Source organism: Bactrocera dorsalis, chromosome 1 (genome assembly GCF_023373825.1).
Source record: "Bactrocera dorsalis isolate Fly_Bdor chromosome 1, ASM2337382v1, whole genome shotgun sequence".
Lineage (NCBI taxonomy): Eukaryota > Metazoa > Arthropoda > Insecta > Diptera > Tephritidae > Bactrocera > Bactrocera dorsalis.
This window is the reverse complement of record NC_064303.1, coordinates 91,929,831-91,949,848: the sequence shown is the minus strand read 5'-3', so window position 1 is coordinate 91,949,848 and position 20,018 is coordinate 91,929,831. Positions and strand designations below refer to the sequence as shown.

General features: G+C 36.9%; 1 protein-coding gene across 8 annotated transcripts in view; it reads left to right on the top strand.

The window, feature by feature from the left end:
- LOC105223795 (CUGBP Elav-like family member 2) overlaps positions 1–20,018 on the top strand; it is a 329,720-nt gene that overhangs the window by 272,204 nt on the left and 37,498 nt on the right. For 5 of the 8 annotated variants that reach the window (XR_007421401.1, XM_049446813.1, XM_049446814.1 and 2 more), the window contains 3 exons: positions 152–449; positions 578–763; positions 9,995–10,021. Coding sequence is in view for 7 of the 8 variants with exons in the window: in XM_049446813.1 (XP_049302770.1) it covers positions 152–449; positions 578–763; positions 9,995–10,021 (511 nt within the window). In the remaining variant the exon portion in view is untranslated. The remainder of the gene's footprint in view (positions 1–151; positions 450–577; positions 764–9,994; positions 10,022–20,018) is intronic. The other 3 variants (XM_049446816.1, XM_049446818.1, XM_049446819.1) reach the window with 1 other exon arrangement.

The following is a 20,018-nucleotide window of genomic DNA, read 5'->3' as shown; positions in this document are numbered from 1 at the left end:
TGATATTAAATTCCGCGCCAAATTTCCCTTCAAATGAGCGACTAATTAGCGCCAAATGCAATATTTGTTACGCTCACTTGGCAACATTTCCTAGCAACTAGTTTTTCACAAAGAAAACAAATTGAACTAATCTATTTTCTTCACTACACAGACTTTGAACCAAAACAAGACAATGGAAGGTTGCACATCGCCACTGGTTGTGAAATTCGCCGACACGCAAAAGGAGAAGGAGCAAAAGAAGATCCAGCAAATACAGGCGAATCTCTGGAATCTGGCATCGAACATAAATATACCGTTGGGTCAGACCGCCACCACCGTTTCAACGCCGATACTGCCGAATCCGCCACAGCAGGCGAGTCCGGTGTTGGGTGCCGATGCCATTACGCCGGCCTCACTGCAATTGCTGCAACAGTTGCAGGCGGTCGGCCTGCAGCAGCAACTTTTGCAAGGTGCGTACCCGCAGCGGTGACCGCCGTTTGTGGTCATTTTGCGGCCGAGCGTGCTGGTTATATAATAAACGTACTCAGCGAGTTGAAGTGGGGTTAAAATGTGAAAATTTTTGTTTTCTTTGCTGCAGGTTTGGGCGCTCAGACGAATTCTGCGGAAACGGCCGCGGCAACGGCTGCAGCCGCCGCAGCTGGATTACTACCACCGATGACGGTACAAAACTTGGCCGCCATTGCGGCGATGACGCAACCCTCACTCACCAATGCGGCCACCAATCCGGGCAGTGCGCAACTGACAAACACAGCGGCTCTCTTATGTAAGTTCGTCACTTGTTTGGCACTTTGTTTGGTGTTGTTTTTGCTTTTTTTTATTTATTACACAAATTGCATAATTATTATTTAAACTGAATGCGGTTTTCATATACACATTATGTCATTATTTTAATACATTATGTACAATGTGGCATTGTTGTGCGGACACACGAAGCGCAAGAGAGCACGCATGTGTGTTTAATGGTGTATGTGTGAGTGTGTGTTCGTTAGGTTGGACCAGGATTCTTAATATATTCAGTTTACGTAATAATTTTAGATCCACTTTTCGAGGACAGAAGCTAGGTTAGGTCGTAAGGTTGACACAAATTCGAGAGATCTCTCTTGGACATATGTAGTTCGACGTAGCGTTTTGAGCTTTCCAACACAATTCCTTATCCTACTTAGGTAAGATTATTTTGTGTCGTGGTCTCATATGGTTAACTTCCTCGAAATTTCTCTGTGATTTTCATCTAAATTTCTACCAATTAGGGGTAGTGACTTTAGCATGAGAACGTCAACGATTCTGCTTTCGATTTAAAAAATTTGTAAGGATTAACAAATCGAATAGCCAACTGGTATAAATCTTATGGGACTGGTATAAAAAATATAGAAATAAAACAAGCAGTTTTGTAACTTCTTTAGTGAGTCCCATAAACAAAAACTTACGGGTATAACTCTTATAAGACTGGTATTATAAAACTTGAAAAAAATAAGTAGATATACGACTTGCCTGTGGGCTTCGGATACTTTCTTGTCATTTTAAACAATTCTCATTGAGGTTTAAGTAACAGAGAATCGAACAGCCAACTGGTATAAACCTTATAAAAATGGTACAGCAAAATATATAATGTAAACGGGCAATTTGTGGCTTTTCTGGTGGATGCTGAAGCCAAAAACTAACTGGTATAACTCTCATAAAACTGGTATAACAAAATATAAATGAAAAAACAAGTATATATATGACTAGCATGTGGGCTAAGGATACTCCTTTGTATTTGGTTCAACTACAACAGCAATAAAATTTAGTTGCATATGAAAATTTTTTTAAAACTAAGTCAAGTTGGTCTCTTGTATTTGACCTAACTACAGAAACTGTAATGTTAGGCTTTTACACAAAATTTCTTCGACAAGTTAACCAATCTTTGGCATAGCGATCTGAGAAGTGGATAAGCGAAGAAAGTTTTTGTAGGTTTCTATGTTACAAAAAAATAGTAATACGTTTGTCTCTAAAATTTTGCCAATATTAGCAAAGAAAATTGCCCAAACTATGAAATAGACAAAAACGTGGAAACCCTTCTATTCAAAAAATAGTAACTTTGTATTGAGAATCGAACAACTAACTGGTATAATTCACACATATTAGTATAATAAAATTAAATTGTTTGTCAGCTGGATGGAGAGAAATGCAGCTCAAAAGCAAAAGTTGAAGAAGACTGTATTATAATAGCTCGAAACGATCTGCAGACTAGACTAGACTCTAGAATATTACATATAATTGGTTAAGACTAATAAATATGTAATTGAAAAAGTCGTAGGAACCTCGATCCAAAAAATTACGCTTTGGGTTGAGGCCAAACGAACTGGTATAAATTACATAGTTTGGTATAACTATTAAAAGTAACTTAAATTCTTTGATATAAGCATCGAACTCAAACAAAACGAGCAGAGAAATTACGGAGCGAAGGCGATCTTTCCATGGAAAAGAAAAAATTTCTATAACCTGAAATTTATTTAATCCGAAATTTTGCTCATTTAGCGACCAGACTAATGTCGTAAATAAGCTGCCACATTTTTCCGCATCTAGTATGCACGTATTTTTTTACGCTTCCGCTCTCTAGCTACATGCTTACCGTAAGCGTAGGTAACTGACAGAAAGCCGGCAATCGATTTAAAGGACCTGCACAGTGACATGTGTCAGCGTTAATCCTTAATAAAAATTAACAACACGCAAGCAACATATCGATTACCGCATCCCGCACGCGCGCAACGCGCCCAATCATCATTAAAACTTTTGCGAGCATAATGTTACCTATATTTGAGCAGCGAGTGTTTACACTCAACAACATCCGTATATATCATATATGTACATACATATGTACATATATACACGTTGGTAATATTATATATTATAAATATGTTATATCCACGGTATTGTTGTGTGCATTGGCCCAAAGACACGTGGTTTGTTGGCAAGCTATTAATCGGATTTCATTAATGAAATATTAATATTGGCGTCAACGAGAACATTGACAGATATGTCATGAATTTCAACTCTGTTTATCTGTTTATTATCTTTAAAGTTAATTGCATGCAAAATGCAAGAAAAATTGTACAGATATTAAATTTGTGAAACATACAGCGAGATAAGCTGGTTTTTTGTTTTTTTTTTATACCCTGAGTAGGGTATATGAAATTTTCCACTGAGTTTCTAATACCCAGAAGGAGTCGATCTGTCTATATATACGAAAACCAGTTCTCAGTTGTTGAGCAATGGATCTGAAATTATATAAATGTCCAATTCTTTCTATAAGCTACTTATATGACAAGGTACATAGGTTAGATGGCTGATCAAAGATAGCACGTGGAGGAATGAAGAACTCCTGTGTTCAAATGTATAAGTTAGCAAAATAGCTACCACAAACTTGCACAGCGCTTAACTTCCACTCCCGCCATTTCGATGGGATGTTTATGCTTGACCTTCTAAACGCGGAAGAGTCCAGAAGGAAGTGTTGAGTTGTTTCCACCTAATCTTCTTTCATCCAACTAGGGAGAAGCCAGCATTACTGAGGGCAAAAAGATCACTAGATGTCTTGCGATCAATCTAGGGCTAAAAGGCTTTTGGGACAGCGCATGTAACGATGGTGACCCTGACCGAGAGTACATTTTCTTTCTAGCTTATCAGCTTTGCAAATTCCTGCAATTCGCCTATGATTTGGCATCCATACCAGTCTTATTGCAAAGGCACACGATGCTACTGACGTGAGGTTAGGCATTCCTCGACCAATCCTGAACTCACTGTAAATGAATTGAAGGCTAGTATTGCTGCTCTGCTATCCGAGTGAATGGTGATTTCTCTCCATTCCGGGGTTGTTGATCTGCTGCTACCTTAATCACTACAACCTCTACTTGGAAGATACTGCAATAGTCAGAAAATCAGAAACGGAAGTTGATAAAAAGTTCCTGATAGTAAACACCTCCACCAATGTTCCCCTCAAGCTTTGACACATCCGTAAAGAAGCCCTCCTCCAACTGCTTCTTCCCACCCACAACTCCCTCGTCGGTATGTGAGCAGAGAAAGAGCCGACAGAGCTCGGTTTAGCGACTCAATGATCCAAGTTATCCGACATGAAGTCAAAGTGTGTGAGTATATCCGAATGTTCAGAAAATAACAATGGTGCAGTCTTCGAATAAATTGTTGAGATCGGATTACTATAGCATATCGATGCCATACAAATTGACGATCGAAATCGAGAAGGTTCTGTTATAAAGTGAAGATGTATAGATGTCGATTCGTCAATCTAATATTTGTTTCTTATGAAGAGCAGAACAAATTTAACTAGTCTATTGAAGATTATGAGGATACGAACACATTGGCCCAAAGTGCCTTATCCTCTCTAGTTGTTTTTCAAAACATCTCTTTAGCTCAGAAGTATTGACTCATCACTTTCTTGCATACTGTGTTAGTACTTTTCTCTCTGGCTAAACAATTTTCGTTTGAAAACAACCATATCTTCTAGTATAAGAGGTTAAATGGATTTATCTTCAAAGACATAAATGAATTATACCAGTTGCTTATTCGGTTCGCAAGTCGTTTTATTTTGAAATATATATAAGTGACCATGGATATGGATTTATACAAATGCTTGCTTTTCTAACTATTTTGGCATGCACCAATCTTTTTGAATTATACCAGTTGGTTGTTCGATTCACCAGTTTTTAAATTTTAATATATATATATATATATAGTAAAGGCAATTCTCGTGAAAATCATAGACAATGAAGATATTGAGAGTCCCATTAGCACTTTTTGTCTTCTAAATAGCTTCGGTTTACGGTTCAGAGTTCAGGTCTACTAAACTCACTTCACAAAACATTCATGTAGATAGCGTAGGTCTAGTTTCAGACGAAGAAGGATAGGAGACATTCTGTAATGTTATGAAAGTATGAATTTTGAACTTATACGGTTATTGGTTGACTTTAAATTGCAGCTAGAGTCAAAGTAGTGAAGGTCCAATGAGGCATATCAGAAAATTAGGCATTGTTAGAACTCTATACGAACTAAGAAGGGTCCGAAAGCTTAAGAATTTCTACGATAAGATACAATTTTAAACCGTAAGGCTTAACTGTAAACATGTTTCTAAAATTTTGACTAGTCCGGGTACATACAGACTCTTCTCAGAGACCGCATCCACTAATCGAAAGAATATATTTTGTAAACACCCTAAATATTTCTCCCCAACCTCCTCCACTTGAGTTATTATTGTACACCTTTATCTTGTAACACCACTAACCACATTTTTAACCTTTCAAATTTTCTAACACACACATACAGTCACACTAAACTACACCTAGTTAACCCAACTAAAGAAAGTAACTGTAAACATATTTAGTTTGCTGAAATACTTCGCCCATTTTGTGCACGATTATCCAACTTACGTTGTGTGTTTAGTAAATAATTTCAGTCAATATTTCTTCTTGTGAGCTAACTTAATAAATTAGTAGCCGCCATGCCCGCATGTGTCCGCACTTAGTCTCCACCAGCGCTGAGGCAACCAAATATTTGTTTAACGTCACCATCAACGCTGGGCAAATTAATGAAGCAACATGCCGCAAAATAATAGTCCAACGTAAGAGAAGGTTCAAAATTTGTCTGTATGTATGTACACACATAGCCATATTGCGGCTCGTTGCACGCGGTTACACCTCAACGCACAAATGAGCGCCGAAAAAAATCGAACACTTTCGGTATGAAATTGGCTGCCAAAGCTTTGTTTGATTCCACTATACCTTCGTCTGCCTGCATACTCAATCCTTATACTTCGTACTCCGCCATCCACAATCATTCCCCGCCATCCAAAAATGTTTCCTTTAGCGCACTCATTCACTTCACTTCACTCCCTTCATCCTGCTTCGCGTTGCTTTCACCGCTTTCTTGCGACCACTTTGCCTTTGTGCGTTTGTCGGAACATTTGTATGTGTGTACATATGTAGTGGTGTCTGTCGATGCCACCTTTTGTTTTTGCGTTGCTTTGTATCCTTTAAGTTTGCCGTTGTCTGTCGGCTGCCGCCGTGCTTTATATGCATGAGTGAGTGTGTACACTTTTTGTGCGCAATGGCGACCAACACCACTTCACCAATAATACATACATACATACATATCCTTCTCGCCATGTTCAGTCGCTGTGTCATCGCTAGTTAACCGTCAGCTTGTTAGGGTTTGAAATGATCTAATTTCCTTCTTCCGGCTTCCAATTTACCGGAAATATCTTCGTGGCCATAGTTCGGTGTTTTACTCAATTTTTGTTTGCCGCATTTGCCACGGCATTGTGGCAATTATGTACGAGTGCCGGGCACTTGATTAACCGCCATCGTCATTGCCATCTTAAATGAAAGTGGGGTTTGTGTCAATACGATATGTATATATATACATATATTTGTATATATACATATATATATAATGTCGGTGGAAACTGAAACGTGTAGTCGCTATCGATTGCTAATCTAATCTTGTTGCCTGTCATTAGTGTCATTCAAGTTTCCGTTTATTTGGAAATTAGTTCGCTAATAAGTTCCACAACATTCCTTTGGCAATCAGCAACAAAGATAATTGTTCCATACACACTTGCTCCGATAAATTGTCGAGTAATTGATTAAGTTTTGCACAAAAGTTGCCAGAGAAATATATACTAGTAAATAGTTTCTTTACTAACGAAGTGGGGAAAACTTTTTCAGTTAATAATTCGTTATAATTCGTTATAATTTGATATTTGATTATTGATGTAATAGCTATTAATAGCTAGTGGAAGATAGGCTTGTTTTTTTAAATGACTCGTTTCTACTACTATGTTTCTGGGTATCTAACTTAAAAGTCCATATGATAGATCATTAAGGTTTCGTTTGCGTTCCAGACGATTAGATAATTCTTCAAGAAACTTTCTTATGTAATAAATATTCTTTTTCTGCTTTCTTTATTCAATATTAATAAATTCTATGAAGCCCTGTTTGAACTCTTGGTACAATAGTTCTTTCCTAAATTCCTAAAGTGTATGGTTTTTAAAGAGAGTACTGAAATATTCACTGTGATCAAAGAAAGATACCATATCTGCTTCCTTATTGGCATCGACACCGCCTACGCAGTTATAGCCGAGCTTACAACAACAGACTGTTTCTTCTTTTCATTGCCGGTGTCTTTTACGACTCGAGTTCCAAACCCAGCACACAACCCTGGGGAGCGATGTTTCGCCTTCTCACTTAAGCTCGCCTTCAAACGAATTTTCTTTGACTACCCAAAGGATACTTGGTCTAAGACCGGAAGCCGTGAGCTGCTTGAGCCATATGTAAAATAATCGTTTCTGGCCATTTCCAAGTGAATTGCGCTCAGAGGACTTTCTTCATTTGCTTGAACTTCTACACGTGACCCCTTCCTCCAGAGAAAAATATATATTTTTTTAAATTCAATAATTCAGTTTACTATCGAAATCATCAGCACTTTCATAGCGACGTTCCAACTTTAGTTTGCCTTTTCCGTAGCAAAAAGCATATTTACTTTATATAGATCTCGGTCTCCTCGACTAATATTGCTCAGATCGCTTCCAGCTATACCATACTCCTTCAAGATCCAAGGTGAAGAAAAGTCGCTGAGAGTTAAATTCGTATATAGAGATGGATGCATACGCATTTACGCCATAATACGCCGTGAATCGGTAGATTGAGAACTCGCCAATAAACTCGTTGCTTTTATATATTTCTTTAGAGTGTCATTCAAATCCATATTTTTGCGTTACCGTCTTTTCTGGACTCACTTTGAGTTCTTGGCCTTCGGTACTCATTATGGGTCCCGAGGAATTTAGCAAACGTATCACGGATGCCTGCTTCGCCGGGGGCAGAGCTCAAATAATTCTGCTTGAGCCAATTTTGGTATCAGGTAAATCTCACCAACTTTTACTGCGCCATTCAGTTCACCATCTTCGATACGCTTATGGCTGTAGTATGATTATATATTTGACTAAGTTGTAAAGTCAAAAAGATAATAGACTTCCTTATGGTCCTTGCTTGTTTACAAATGTGCTCAGAGCTGATAATGAGTTCTTGACGCCTTATGATACATAACATAGTTATAAATAAACTATTGTAGAGCTTTACTCTTGTTGGTCCCATAGGGTTTCCAAAAATAACCAGTATTTTACAAACTATATCTAACTTGTGTCTACAAGATATGATTTCCAGTCAAAGATGAAAAAGTCAACTGTTATGTTAGTACAGGGACTTCAGGTCAAAATCGACCTATAGAGGTCACTTAAAAATATAAATATTAAAATGTAGCTAGCATAAGACCATTTCGGGTCTTGCGACAAATTCTAGTTTTTGAAAACAGAATATATGATCTCCAAAAATATTGATTTATAAAGCTTTAAGCATGTCTAACATAAACTGAACATTGCAGCAATCTTCTGCAAAACCTTTCTCTAAAAAATTCATAACGTCGAGTCAACAGATGACCAAGCCTCTGACCATATAATAGGAACGGACGGAAATAATGAGTGACTTATGGAGTTTGGTCTTTATTCGTAGAGAAAGGACTTTACTTCTCAATTGCCTTCTCAGTCCGAAGTAGCACCTGTCGTCAAGAGTTAATCTGCGTTGGATTTAAAGGCTGATGGTATTCTTGGGGTTAATGTTAATTCTAAGATAGACGAAATTATCTATCTATGTCTATCAACAGTGACTTGGGAGCCTAGTTCTCGATTCATCTCTGCAAGTCGAATTATATTTTCCAGCATTAGATTGAAGAAACCGCACGATAGGGAGTCGCCTTGTCTGAAACCTCATTTGTTATCGAAGGGCTACGAGAGGTTCTTCCCGATCCTGATTGAGCTATTGATATTGCTTAACGTCAGTTTATACATCCGTATTAGTATTGCGGGGACACCAAATTCAGACATAGCGACATAAAGGCAGCTCTTTTTTGTGCTGTCAAAAGTAGCTATGAAAAAAACTACAGGTGGTGTAGATCGATCTTCTTTCCACGGGTATTTTCCAAGACAATGGCGCATGTTGAATATCTGGCGAGGTCCAATCCATTGTAGTTGGCGCAGATTGTTCGGTCTCCCTTTTAGTGGATTGGGCAGAGCACACACTTAAATTCCATTCGTCCGGCATGCATTCGGCCGACCATATTCTGAAAAGAAGCTAATGCATGGTCCTTATTAGTTAATTTCTTGTTAGCACAAAAATAAAGCATCATTTAGAATATCGTTAGATGTTTTTAGTATCTTAGTATTTCATATTTCTCCGAGTCCTGATTGCCTAGAACGACTGGAGAAGCAATGGAAAGTTCTAGCGTTTTCGAACATCTTTGGAAAATTGCTGCCGAATTTAGAAAATTCTAGTTAATGCAACTCTCTCACGAGATTCTAGGATTTTCAAAGCTGTCTCTTCAGAGCTTTCATTCAAAAGTTTTTTTACAGAGCTTTCATTCCAAAATTTCATTTCAAAGCTTTCATTCAAAAGCTTTTTGCAGAGCTTTCATTCCAAAGCTTTTTTCAAACCTTTCATTCCAAAGTTTCTTTTTATAATTGAATATGTATTTTTAAAAGATAAGTTTCGAATCGAGTTCTAATGTAGTTCCTTAACCTTGGTTTTGTATAAAGCATCATTTGAGAAAACTATTTGGGTATAGTCGTATGAGACAGTGTTGAGGATTGTGTGTTGGAGAATTGTGATTCATTTCGTAATACAAATTTTTTCTTTGGATATAATTTATAATTAATGAGCCGTTATCAAATTGGTAAATTTTATTTTGCTTCCTTCATATATGTGTGTATATGTAATCACTTTCACTGTTTTTAAATATTTCATATATTTTGTAATCCATCATTTCAAAATTTATTTTTCCCCTCCTAAAAAACACAATATTTTGGCAATTATAATTTCGTTATAAATGCAAGAATAACTAAGAATTACTAATCCGATTTCTTCTCGTCTAATTACATGCAACGCTTGGCATACGCTTGTAGGTCTCTTAGGAAAAACCGCCAGCTCAGGTGAGAACTGAAAGTGTTGTAGCAGTTTTTTTTATTTTCCCAACTGATTTGTATTTGATTTTTAACCGTTATAAAGTTGCCGTGTATTAAATGTAATTTCGTAACTGTTGCGCCACGAAATTAAAAAATTCCCTCCATTGTACGCGTTTTGACTAACGTCATTTGTTATGCCTCTTTTTTCGTTATTTGTGCACCGAATTTAGAAATGGCGAAAAGAAAAACCCATAAATGGCTCTCAGTAGCCATGAAGAAAATCCGTATGTTTAATGTCAGTGGAAAACAATTGTGCACTTAAATTATATTAACTCATTGTAAGAAGCAGCAAGAAGCAGCTGAAGAAGCTGCAAAAAATGCCGTATGAACTGGCAGAGCGCAAAGAGGAAGCAACAAACGACTTTGTTTCTGCACAAAATCACACGAATAAGGTAGTAAAATTCCTGCCAAGTCATAAAATTAAACGAACCACAACAAAGGCGATAATACAGACGGAGAAAAAAAAACAAAATGTGCAGAATAAAAATAAATGAGCAAAGCAGAAAAATGTAGTGAAACGAAAATGTGAACAGAGTTGCCGTTTCAGCTTGAAAGCATAGTGAATATGAGATTTACTTGTGACTAAGTTATGGATGTGAGCTTGAGAGATTGTCTTCGACGGAGTATGAACTTCAAAATAATTTTGTTATATAAATTGTAATGTGCCTTTGATAAACTAGACTTTCTGATAAGAGCAGTAGTCTTAAGTGAAATTTTACCATTTTGTATACTGAAATAATTCTAGTCTATAAAGATCTAAATGAACTGAACGATTTAGTGAGAGAAATAACTACTATTAGGATCTTAGTAATATGTCGCTGAAGTCATGCAGCTGACTGAGGATCATTTTATGCTGAAAGCAAATCAGAAAGCTGAACCGGAAAAATATGTTCTTGGTCTGCATATAGAGCTGGACTCAGGCTTACTAGTAAAGCAAGTTTTAGCACCGTCGGAAATTGGCAGTTATGCTCAGTCTCCAAGTCTATCATCAAAAAAAATTACGATAAATCTTATGTCCAAAATTTTGAGAGTTAAAACACTTTTAGATCCGGGGTGTCCCTTAGTTCTTTATACCAAGATTAAGTCCAAAAACTACGATTGGAGATTAGATAAGATTAGATTAAGTAAATAAATCAGGATTTCACCGCGACCTAAGGTCTATTGTGACCTCTCCTAAGTCACAACCTCTCACTTAGCCCCAGCAAACTGATTAACTCCAATATACTGCTGGGTGCCATTGAGGCGATGTGATCCCTATTTGGAAACATGGATGCAAGGGACTTTATCCTCTGCCTACAGACTGCTATGTATCCATTAGCAGGTGTTCCGGAGTCTTAGGCTCCATGTCGCAGAACCGGCAGTTTGCAAAAGAAGCTCTTCCCATGTTATATAAGGACTTTTTGAGAGTATAATGTCAGTGTGGAAAACAGCAGCTAGTCTGAGTTTGTTTCTTGGGTGGTTGATTACATATTTAAACTTTTTAAGGTTGTAACCACCCACTAGTATGTTATCTTAGTATGGCAGATGCCTTGGGATTGTTGCCAATACCCCTCCATGTCTACTCCTCCATCCTTGCGGAGCAGCTCCTTTATTATATAGAGACCAACCGCAATGAAAAGTTCGGTTCTGACCATGTTTGTGGATGCTGCGGAGCAGGCGAACTCATCAGCCAGTTTATTTCTGACTATACTTTTGTGACCGGGCACCTGGATAAGGTGAACTTGGTTACGATCTGATAGAATGTTCGGCGTCTCTTTGGACTCCCTTCATTTAAGAACAACCCAAAACAAGAAAAAAAATTAACTCCGCCAGCCAAAACTATAAATTTGCAGAAGTAGTTTTATAGCTTAAATGTCTATTTTGAATTCTGTCGATGATTCTGTATGACAGGTATATGTTAAAGTGATCCGATCAGAACAACTTTTTTGGAGTTGAAACGATTCTTTGGGAACAGTTCGGATCGATCAACTTGTATGGCAGATATATGATATTGTTATTCGATATCGGTGCTTCCGACAAATAATTAGTTGCTTCGCTGAAACAGCCTTGGAGCTTAAAAACCTAAGAGGTACACCGAGTATGAGCCAAGGGTCCTCAAAAGTGATATTTTTCCCTTATTGTGCCTTAATTCATAAATTATCTTTTTGTATGGATGGGCCTGCTCTTCATAAGATTATATGGTTCAGATGACATTTGTGAAGCAGTCAATCTTAACTTGTTGTCTTGAGCTGTTTAGTCCAAAGGACCGAAACCCATATCGTCGTATACCTCGAACTCCGACTCCTCAGTATTTCAAACAATTAGAGTAGAGCCGATAAACTTATTGTAACTTCAAAGCATGTCCAGTCGTTGTCCTTCTGCCACTTTTGACACTTAATTATAATGAAGAAGAAATATTCTCTCTCGCCACCAAACTTATTCGTATTTTTTTGTGAACAAATATGAAACACTTTAAATTAAAGTCTGAGTTTTATTTATTTCCTTACTATATGGCAACAATGGCTGTGGCACACACCTCCACAAACGGCAGGAAAGTGCTTGTCATGGTACACAATGCATATGAAAAGATCAACTCGCAAGCTACACGTGTATCTCGTGGGCATCGGTGGAGCGTTATGGAAAAAATGGAGTTGCTAAAGAGCGTCGAAAGTCGAGAAAAGTGCAATAGAAAAATATATATAAAAGGCAGGAATCAGAAAGTTGCAAAAAAGAAACAGAAAGAAAGAAAATTACAAGTTGCACTTTTGTCAAATTAACAGTACGGAACTCATTGATGCCACCAGTGAAGCTGGTTGCCTGGGTTGCCACGGTTGCCGAGGCAGTCATGAATGCCAAAGTAATTGCTGTTCATACGCAATGACTGGAACCTTTCACTCATATATATACGAGGGTATGCTTGCATATATATATACTTTGCAAGGAAATAAATACATAGATACATAATATGTATGGTATGCTAGGCGATGCAAATACTAAAATGACTAGCAAGTAAGTCATCGCTTTCTGATATAATTTACGTAATTGGAGCAGCATTCTTCTGATCTATTTCAATAGCAAGTTACTATTAGTTTTTAAAGTCTTTAGAAAATTACCTGAACAATTAAATTCTTTCAAACAAAAGTTGGCTCATTTGCTATTTATTGTGTTCTTCGTAGTAAATATTTCGTTAAAAGAAGTTTTTAATTTCTTTTGAAAAATATGATGGCACAGAAAATAGTACATTAGCCTAACAAAGTGACAAAATGTTGTACAGAGTAATTAGTAGCTCTACTGCATCAACGCTTATTTTTAACACCATAAACCAATCGATATTGCTTTCGACTCACATGGTCCTTGGGATTTTAGGAAGTTGGGTATTACAAACGACCGTATATACACGATCACAATGTAAATGTTTTGGAAATACGAAAATGCCGTTCGTAAGCATATAAGCACGTAAATCACATGCTCATTTCCGTTCTGGAAATTTCGAAATTTAGATTTACACTGATTAAAATGCGAAAAAAGTTTTTCGACTACCCAATATATACTGGTCCAAAATGTGAAATTATCTGCTAACCGAAGTGTTCTCTCAATAAAACCATTGATTTATGAGTCGTGTGGGGAAAACCGCCGTCTTGTTGAAACTATATGTCGCCGAGATCACGAACTCTAATTTCAGGTATCAAATAGTTGGTTATCGTGACTCAATAACTGTCGCCAATAGATGGTTGCGTTTTCACGGCATCATTTTTAAAGAAATATGGACCAATGAGGCATAGGATTCCAACAAAATTGAACATATAACACGTAAAGAAATTTTGTGTTAGTGTCATCTCAAGTAATGCTAGTTAGTTCGCATAGTATCGACTTCAAGTTTTTTGGTCGGTCGCGAATCTTAAATAATATTCTTTATATGAGTTAATAAGATCTGCTGTCATCTAACATCAGTGATGAAGACTCTGAAAATGGTAATAAATGAAAGAAAATCATTGTATGTTTAATCCCATTGGAAATGAAAAATAAAATAACTGAAATTAAAGGAGAGATAATTTATCGCCGATCGAGTGTCGGGAAGAGGAAGGGCATAGGTGTGGTGGAATCTTTAAGAGCTAAAAAAGGTTTATCTCCACTTCAGGCAAAACTACGAAACCTATAAAAAAAAGTTATATGGCAATGTTGTAGGTAATGAAAAAATCCTTAACCTTAACACATAACACATAACCTCAAAATGTAAGTGAAAGTTCAAATATCTAATTTTTGCTATATATTATTTTTATCCCAGACAAAAAAAAAAAATTCATGAGGTTCCTTTTTATGACCCGAAGGAAGTTTTTTTATTTCATATATTAAGAAGAAGCCATTTAAAAATGAAATACGTTCCTGTCTAAACGCCCTTTTACTATCCGGAAATGACTCTCACTTAAATCCTCCGAATTAAATCTTTTTCTGGGATGGTTTGAATGCCAAAGCATTTCTTGGTTAGTAATAAAGGTTTCAACAATAAGAAGAAGGGGATGGAAAAATAAAAAAACACTCAAATTTGGTCAAAATGGTCTATTATATTTGTTATGCAAATAGTTTTATGCCATTTATGATTTGAATCAAATGTCGGAGAAATAGCTATCACGGTCCCGTTTGCATATTTTCACCCCTTTACTATAATTTTCGATGACCCGATGGAGATTTCGGCTGGAATTTTGGCTATAGTGCGTTGTATGTTATCTTCGAGTTCCACGAGCGTTGCTGATTTATTGGAGTAAATTTTTCATTCAACATACCTCAAAGAAAATAATCTAGAGGCATTCAATTGCATGACCTTGGTGGTGATTTGACTGGAAGATTTCTCGAAATTAACCAGGCGACAAACTTTGCACCTTATGTGTCCTTGTTTAGATGTGAACTCTGAGACCGCACACCTTATTGTTGGAAATGGGGATCGTTCACAACTTTTTCATCAATTTTTGCTGATGAAATTGCGTTTCAGAACCATCGAAGGTTTGACTCAACACAATAGCGATAATTATGTTTGTTACCGATGCCATTAAGCAAGAAATGAGCCTCATCTGTGAAGATGATTTTCGGATTTCTGCTTTTTTTGGAGATCGTCAATTTTCATAATAATCTTGAACAATTTCCATTTACTGTCCTATGGTACAGTAAAACGTGAGATGATAAACCTTACTGAACACACTGATAGAACAAGACACAAATCCGTAATTAAATATGGACGCTGAGAACTGTCAAAATCACGTCATCCCCATTAGTAGACGCTGTATATTACAGCAAGGAAACTTTTTGGTTTCAGCACTTCAAACTAGTAAGCCGAAAGTCAGATTGGTGGTCCCGACAACACAGTCCAATAATCAATCATCTGTTAGCTATGCTGATAAATATGTTACATGTGACCAGCTGTCAATCAACTTTCCGTGCATTAGTGGCGATATAAAGTCGGCTAAGTAGGAGAAGTAAATTGAACCGGCATGTTGGTCTTGAACGCCATCATGCTGAACCTTAAAACTTTATCCACTTTTTTGTATTAATAAAGCTTCTCTAGGTAGCTCTTTTAACGACCTTTATATGTAGCTGAAAGTTTTGTATATGACAATATCGTTTTAATATGACAATTAAACCTTTCTGACATATTTAATCTTATATTCAAATATCAATAATAATCCTGGGTATTATAATGACATTCAAATGCCAATTACAACATAAGTTGTACAAAAAAATATATAATATCTTAAACCTGCGTCCAAATTCTTTTTGAAAGTTCTCCCTTATCACCTATTATGAAAGCAGAACCATAAATATCAGTGGCTTTTGCAGTGACAGTTTCCGTACATTTTTCCAGCTACAACTCTGACTCAAATACATGCAAATCATATTATTTGCTCTTTTAACGATTTTTTCTTTGAAGAAATAAACTTTTACTAGTTTTTGGTGCAGCTTGAAGGTCAAATCCCAATGGCTGCAAAACTAACCCAATAGTTTGGGTGCTGAGAATAATTTCGGCAAGACAGCTGCGACCAGAAATGTTACGTCAGACAAGACAACGGTCTCAAATGTGTGTTTGTCTAGAAAAACATTTCCGCTTGGCTTGCGATATATTACCATGAGCGTAGGAAAACTGAAGAATTTTGCGAATTTTTGGACATACTCCTTTATAATTTTAAATTGTCTAGCATTTGTGGTGCGAATGCTCGCTCAATGCATTGAAATCTTAAAGAGTGATGCGAGCTCAATGGAAGTACTATATCTTATCTTTGTTTGTATGTCTACTAATCGCCATCGATGTGTGTGCAATCGCTGGGCGTGCCTTTTACAGATACTTAAAATTTAATTAGAAACGGCAATTTGACCCACGCAAAGTAGACTACAAAAGCAACAAATATCAAAAACAAAATCAAGAGCAACGAAAATGTAACGAAATGCTTTTTTTGTTTTTTTGATTGTTCAAAATCTTAGCGCTGGCCTACACGCAAAACTTTTTCACCACAAAATTATGGCCGCGTAACTCGGCAAACTTGCAACATTCTTAAGAGTTCAGCGCTGGGCGGGAGGCAGCGGGAAGGCGGCGGCGGCACGAGCTATGCGCAAAATCTTACCAATGCTTTTAAAGCAGAGTAAAAGCTTTAAAGCGGCAGGGAAGTGGGAGTGAGTCCAAGTTGGAGTGAGTGGCTGAGCAGTTGTAGTCAGAGCTAGAACACTTGGTACGGTTGGCACTTGGGTTGGTTGGCTGGTCGTGTGCGCTGAAAGCCTTTGCTTTCGGCTTTCAATGAACTTGAGCTTACGCATGACTGACCGCACCACAGCCCCGCCGAGCATATCGACAAACAGTTATTTTTACTCACTTTGCTTTCGCTCGCTCCACTTTTGCGTGTTCAAATGCTCGAATCTACCGCACGTCTACGCCGAACTAGCTCTGACCAAACTTTGTATTTTTTTGATATTGCATGCTTTGGCCAGCCAAAGAGTTTTCGTCTAACGGTTAAACTGCACAAACTGCTGGAATATGTTCGAAACAATTGAGCAAGAGCTTTAAGTTCATTTTTAGTTTGTTGAAGGAAAGGCAGCAATTTGTTTGTGTGGATGTAGGTATATATTTTTTTGTGTGTTTATGTGTGTATATATGTTTTCGAGTGTGTGTAGTTGTGTATGTATGTATTAGCAACGCATCAACATCGAATTTAATTTACTCGAGTGGGTGAGTTAGCAGATTGCTGCCTGAGCACTGCTAAGCTTATGTGCACTCAAATGCAACTAATCCGAAAGGGTGCCCACTTCAACACACACGCACACACACCTATACATACGCATACATGTTCATCCACAAATGTACCATACATGTGACTATAAACTCGCACACACTCACCCGAACACATATGTGTTCTCGTACACAATTCTTATTGCTTGCCGCCGCTCAACTCTGTTGCTGAACATGAAAGCGCACAACAACAACAAGCCAGCAGCAGTAAAGCAGTAAAGTAGTAAAGTTAAGAAAAAGTGCATCCTTTTCGTTGAATCGAAGCACTTAATTTAATGAAATATTAAAAATTCCTAAGCCTTCGAACAGCTACAAAACCGAGTAAAATGTAGCAAGAAAAAAGGGCAGCATTGTAGTTGCACAAGGAATTAGAAAAAGGCAAAGACGACATGCTCATGTAAAAGCCGAGTGAGCAACCACTCGCTTAGTAGTAACAACAAAGTTCATTTCTGCCAATTCACTGGCACTCCACCAACTGCAACTGACAGCCAAGTGTCTGTGGAATATTCTTCTGTATTTCTTGCTATTTTTTATGTATTTGTATACCCTGAACGGTGGATATTAAGTCTGTCACGGAGCTTGTAATGTTCAGCAGGAAATGTCGAAGATATTATATACTCGTAATATTAATATAAATGATCAGCTTGATGAGCTGAGTCGATTCAGTCATGTCCTTCTGTGTGTCGGTTTCTCTGTATATACGCAAACTAGCCCCCAAGTTTTTGAGATATCGTTATGAAATTTTGCACACGTTCTTTTCCCACTAGGGAGCCGCTCATTTGTTGGCACCGCCGATATCGAACTACTATAGCATATAGCTGCCATACAAACTGAACGATGGAAAACAAGTGGTTGTATGGCAAACTTTTTTATTTGGCGAGATATCTTTACAAACTTTGGTACAGATTATTGCTGAAAACCAGAGTACAATCTCCGAAGAAATCTTTCAGATCAGTTGACTATAGCTTATAGCTGCCATACAAACTGAAGTAACTGAAAGCAGATTTTGTATGGAAAACTTTTTTATTTGGAGAGATATCCTTACGAAATTTGGCATGGCTTATTTTTAAAAGCAAGAGCATAATCTTCGAAGAAATTGTTCAGATCAGTTCACTATAGCATATAGCTGCCATACAAACTGAACAACAGAATCAAGTGTTTGTATGGAAATCTTTTTATTTGGTGAGATATCTTTACGAAAATCGCGACGGATTATTATTCAATAAAAATCTACAACATCAGAGGAAATTGTTTATATCGGACCACTATAGCATATAGCTGTCATACAAACTGATCTATCTAAAACCAGACTTTGTAAGGAAAACTTTTTTATTTGGCAAGATATCCCTACGAAATTTGACACGGATCATTGCGAAAGGCAAGGGAATAATCTCTAAAGAAATTGTTTAGATCAGTTGACTATAGCATATAGCTACCATACAAGCTGAACTATCTAAAACCAAGCTTTGTATGGAAAACTTTTTCATTTGACAACTAATCGCAACGAAATTTGGCAGGAATTATTGTCCAAGACAGCACCATAAGCCCAGAAAATATTATTCAGATCGAATCACTATCTTATATAGCTGCCATACAAACTGATCAATCAAAATTAAGTGCTTGTATGGAAACTTCTTCATTTGTGCAGGGTATTATAGCTGCGCTGCAACAGACGTTAACATTTTTCTTATTTTTCCCATTTTGTTTGCTCACAAAGCAGTTTGTTGTTCGCTGTGTGTGTACATATATATTTTTATTGGTTGTTGTGGTTGTGTGTGAGCGTGGGTGGCGGTTTTCTACTTCAATAAACCAGCAAAAAGTTTTTTCTTCAACACATATATGCATATGTATACGCAATTACATACATATTTATCAACATATGTATATACTCACATACAAATACATACATATACTAACACACGTATCCCCACCACACCACCAACAAAAAAATCGCTTTGAAAATCATCTAAAGCCAAATCGGCTGGGCGTCTGACCAACAAATTTCACATTGCATTCGATTGGTGGATTTGTAAATACAAACACATACATACATACATACATACATTCATAAATACATACATTCATACAAACCCATATATACATACATTCATGTAAGTAGAAAATATACTTGCGGTCATATTGATTATAAGAAAGTCCATAACAAAGTCAGGTTCATAAATGTTGGCCGAGTTTACACAGTGTTATGTATGGCAAGTGCAAATAGTAGTGTCGATAAAATGTTGCAACGTCCAAAGTTGAAATCGTAAAATAGCAAATAGTACACACGACCAAGTCGGCAAGACACACATACGCACATACAAACTTGTACACATATGCATTATGAAGCGAAATACATTTTGCAACGTAAGCACATAAAAAATTTTAAATTATGCGCTTTTCATATGAGTGTTGTATATGTATATGCATATGTATGTGTATGGATTTATTACTTATATAAGATATGTCAGTTATGCCGTTGCATAAATTTGGTACATAAATTATATTTATTTAAAAGGACTCAGGAGGACAACACTATTCTTGGTGTCAACATTAATAGACAGGCGAAAAGAATGAGCACTAGACATATCTTATGATAATGTCTTAAAAAAGAACACAGTGTTTAGTTGTGCTGCAGATTTTGTACATTTAACGTAAAATTTATTTTTTTTTATACAATATAAAACACTTTTGAATACAAACTGTCAAACTTTTCGACTC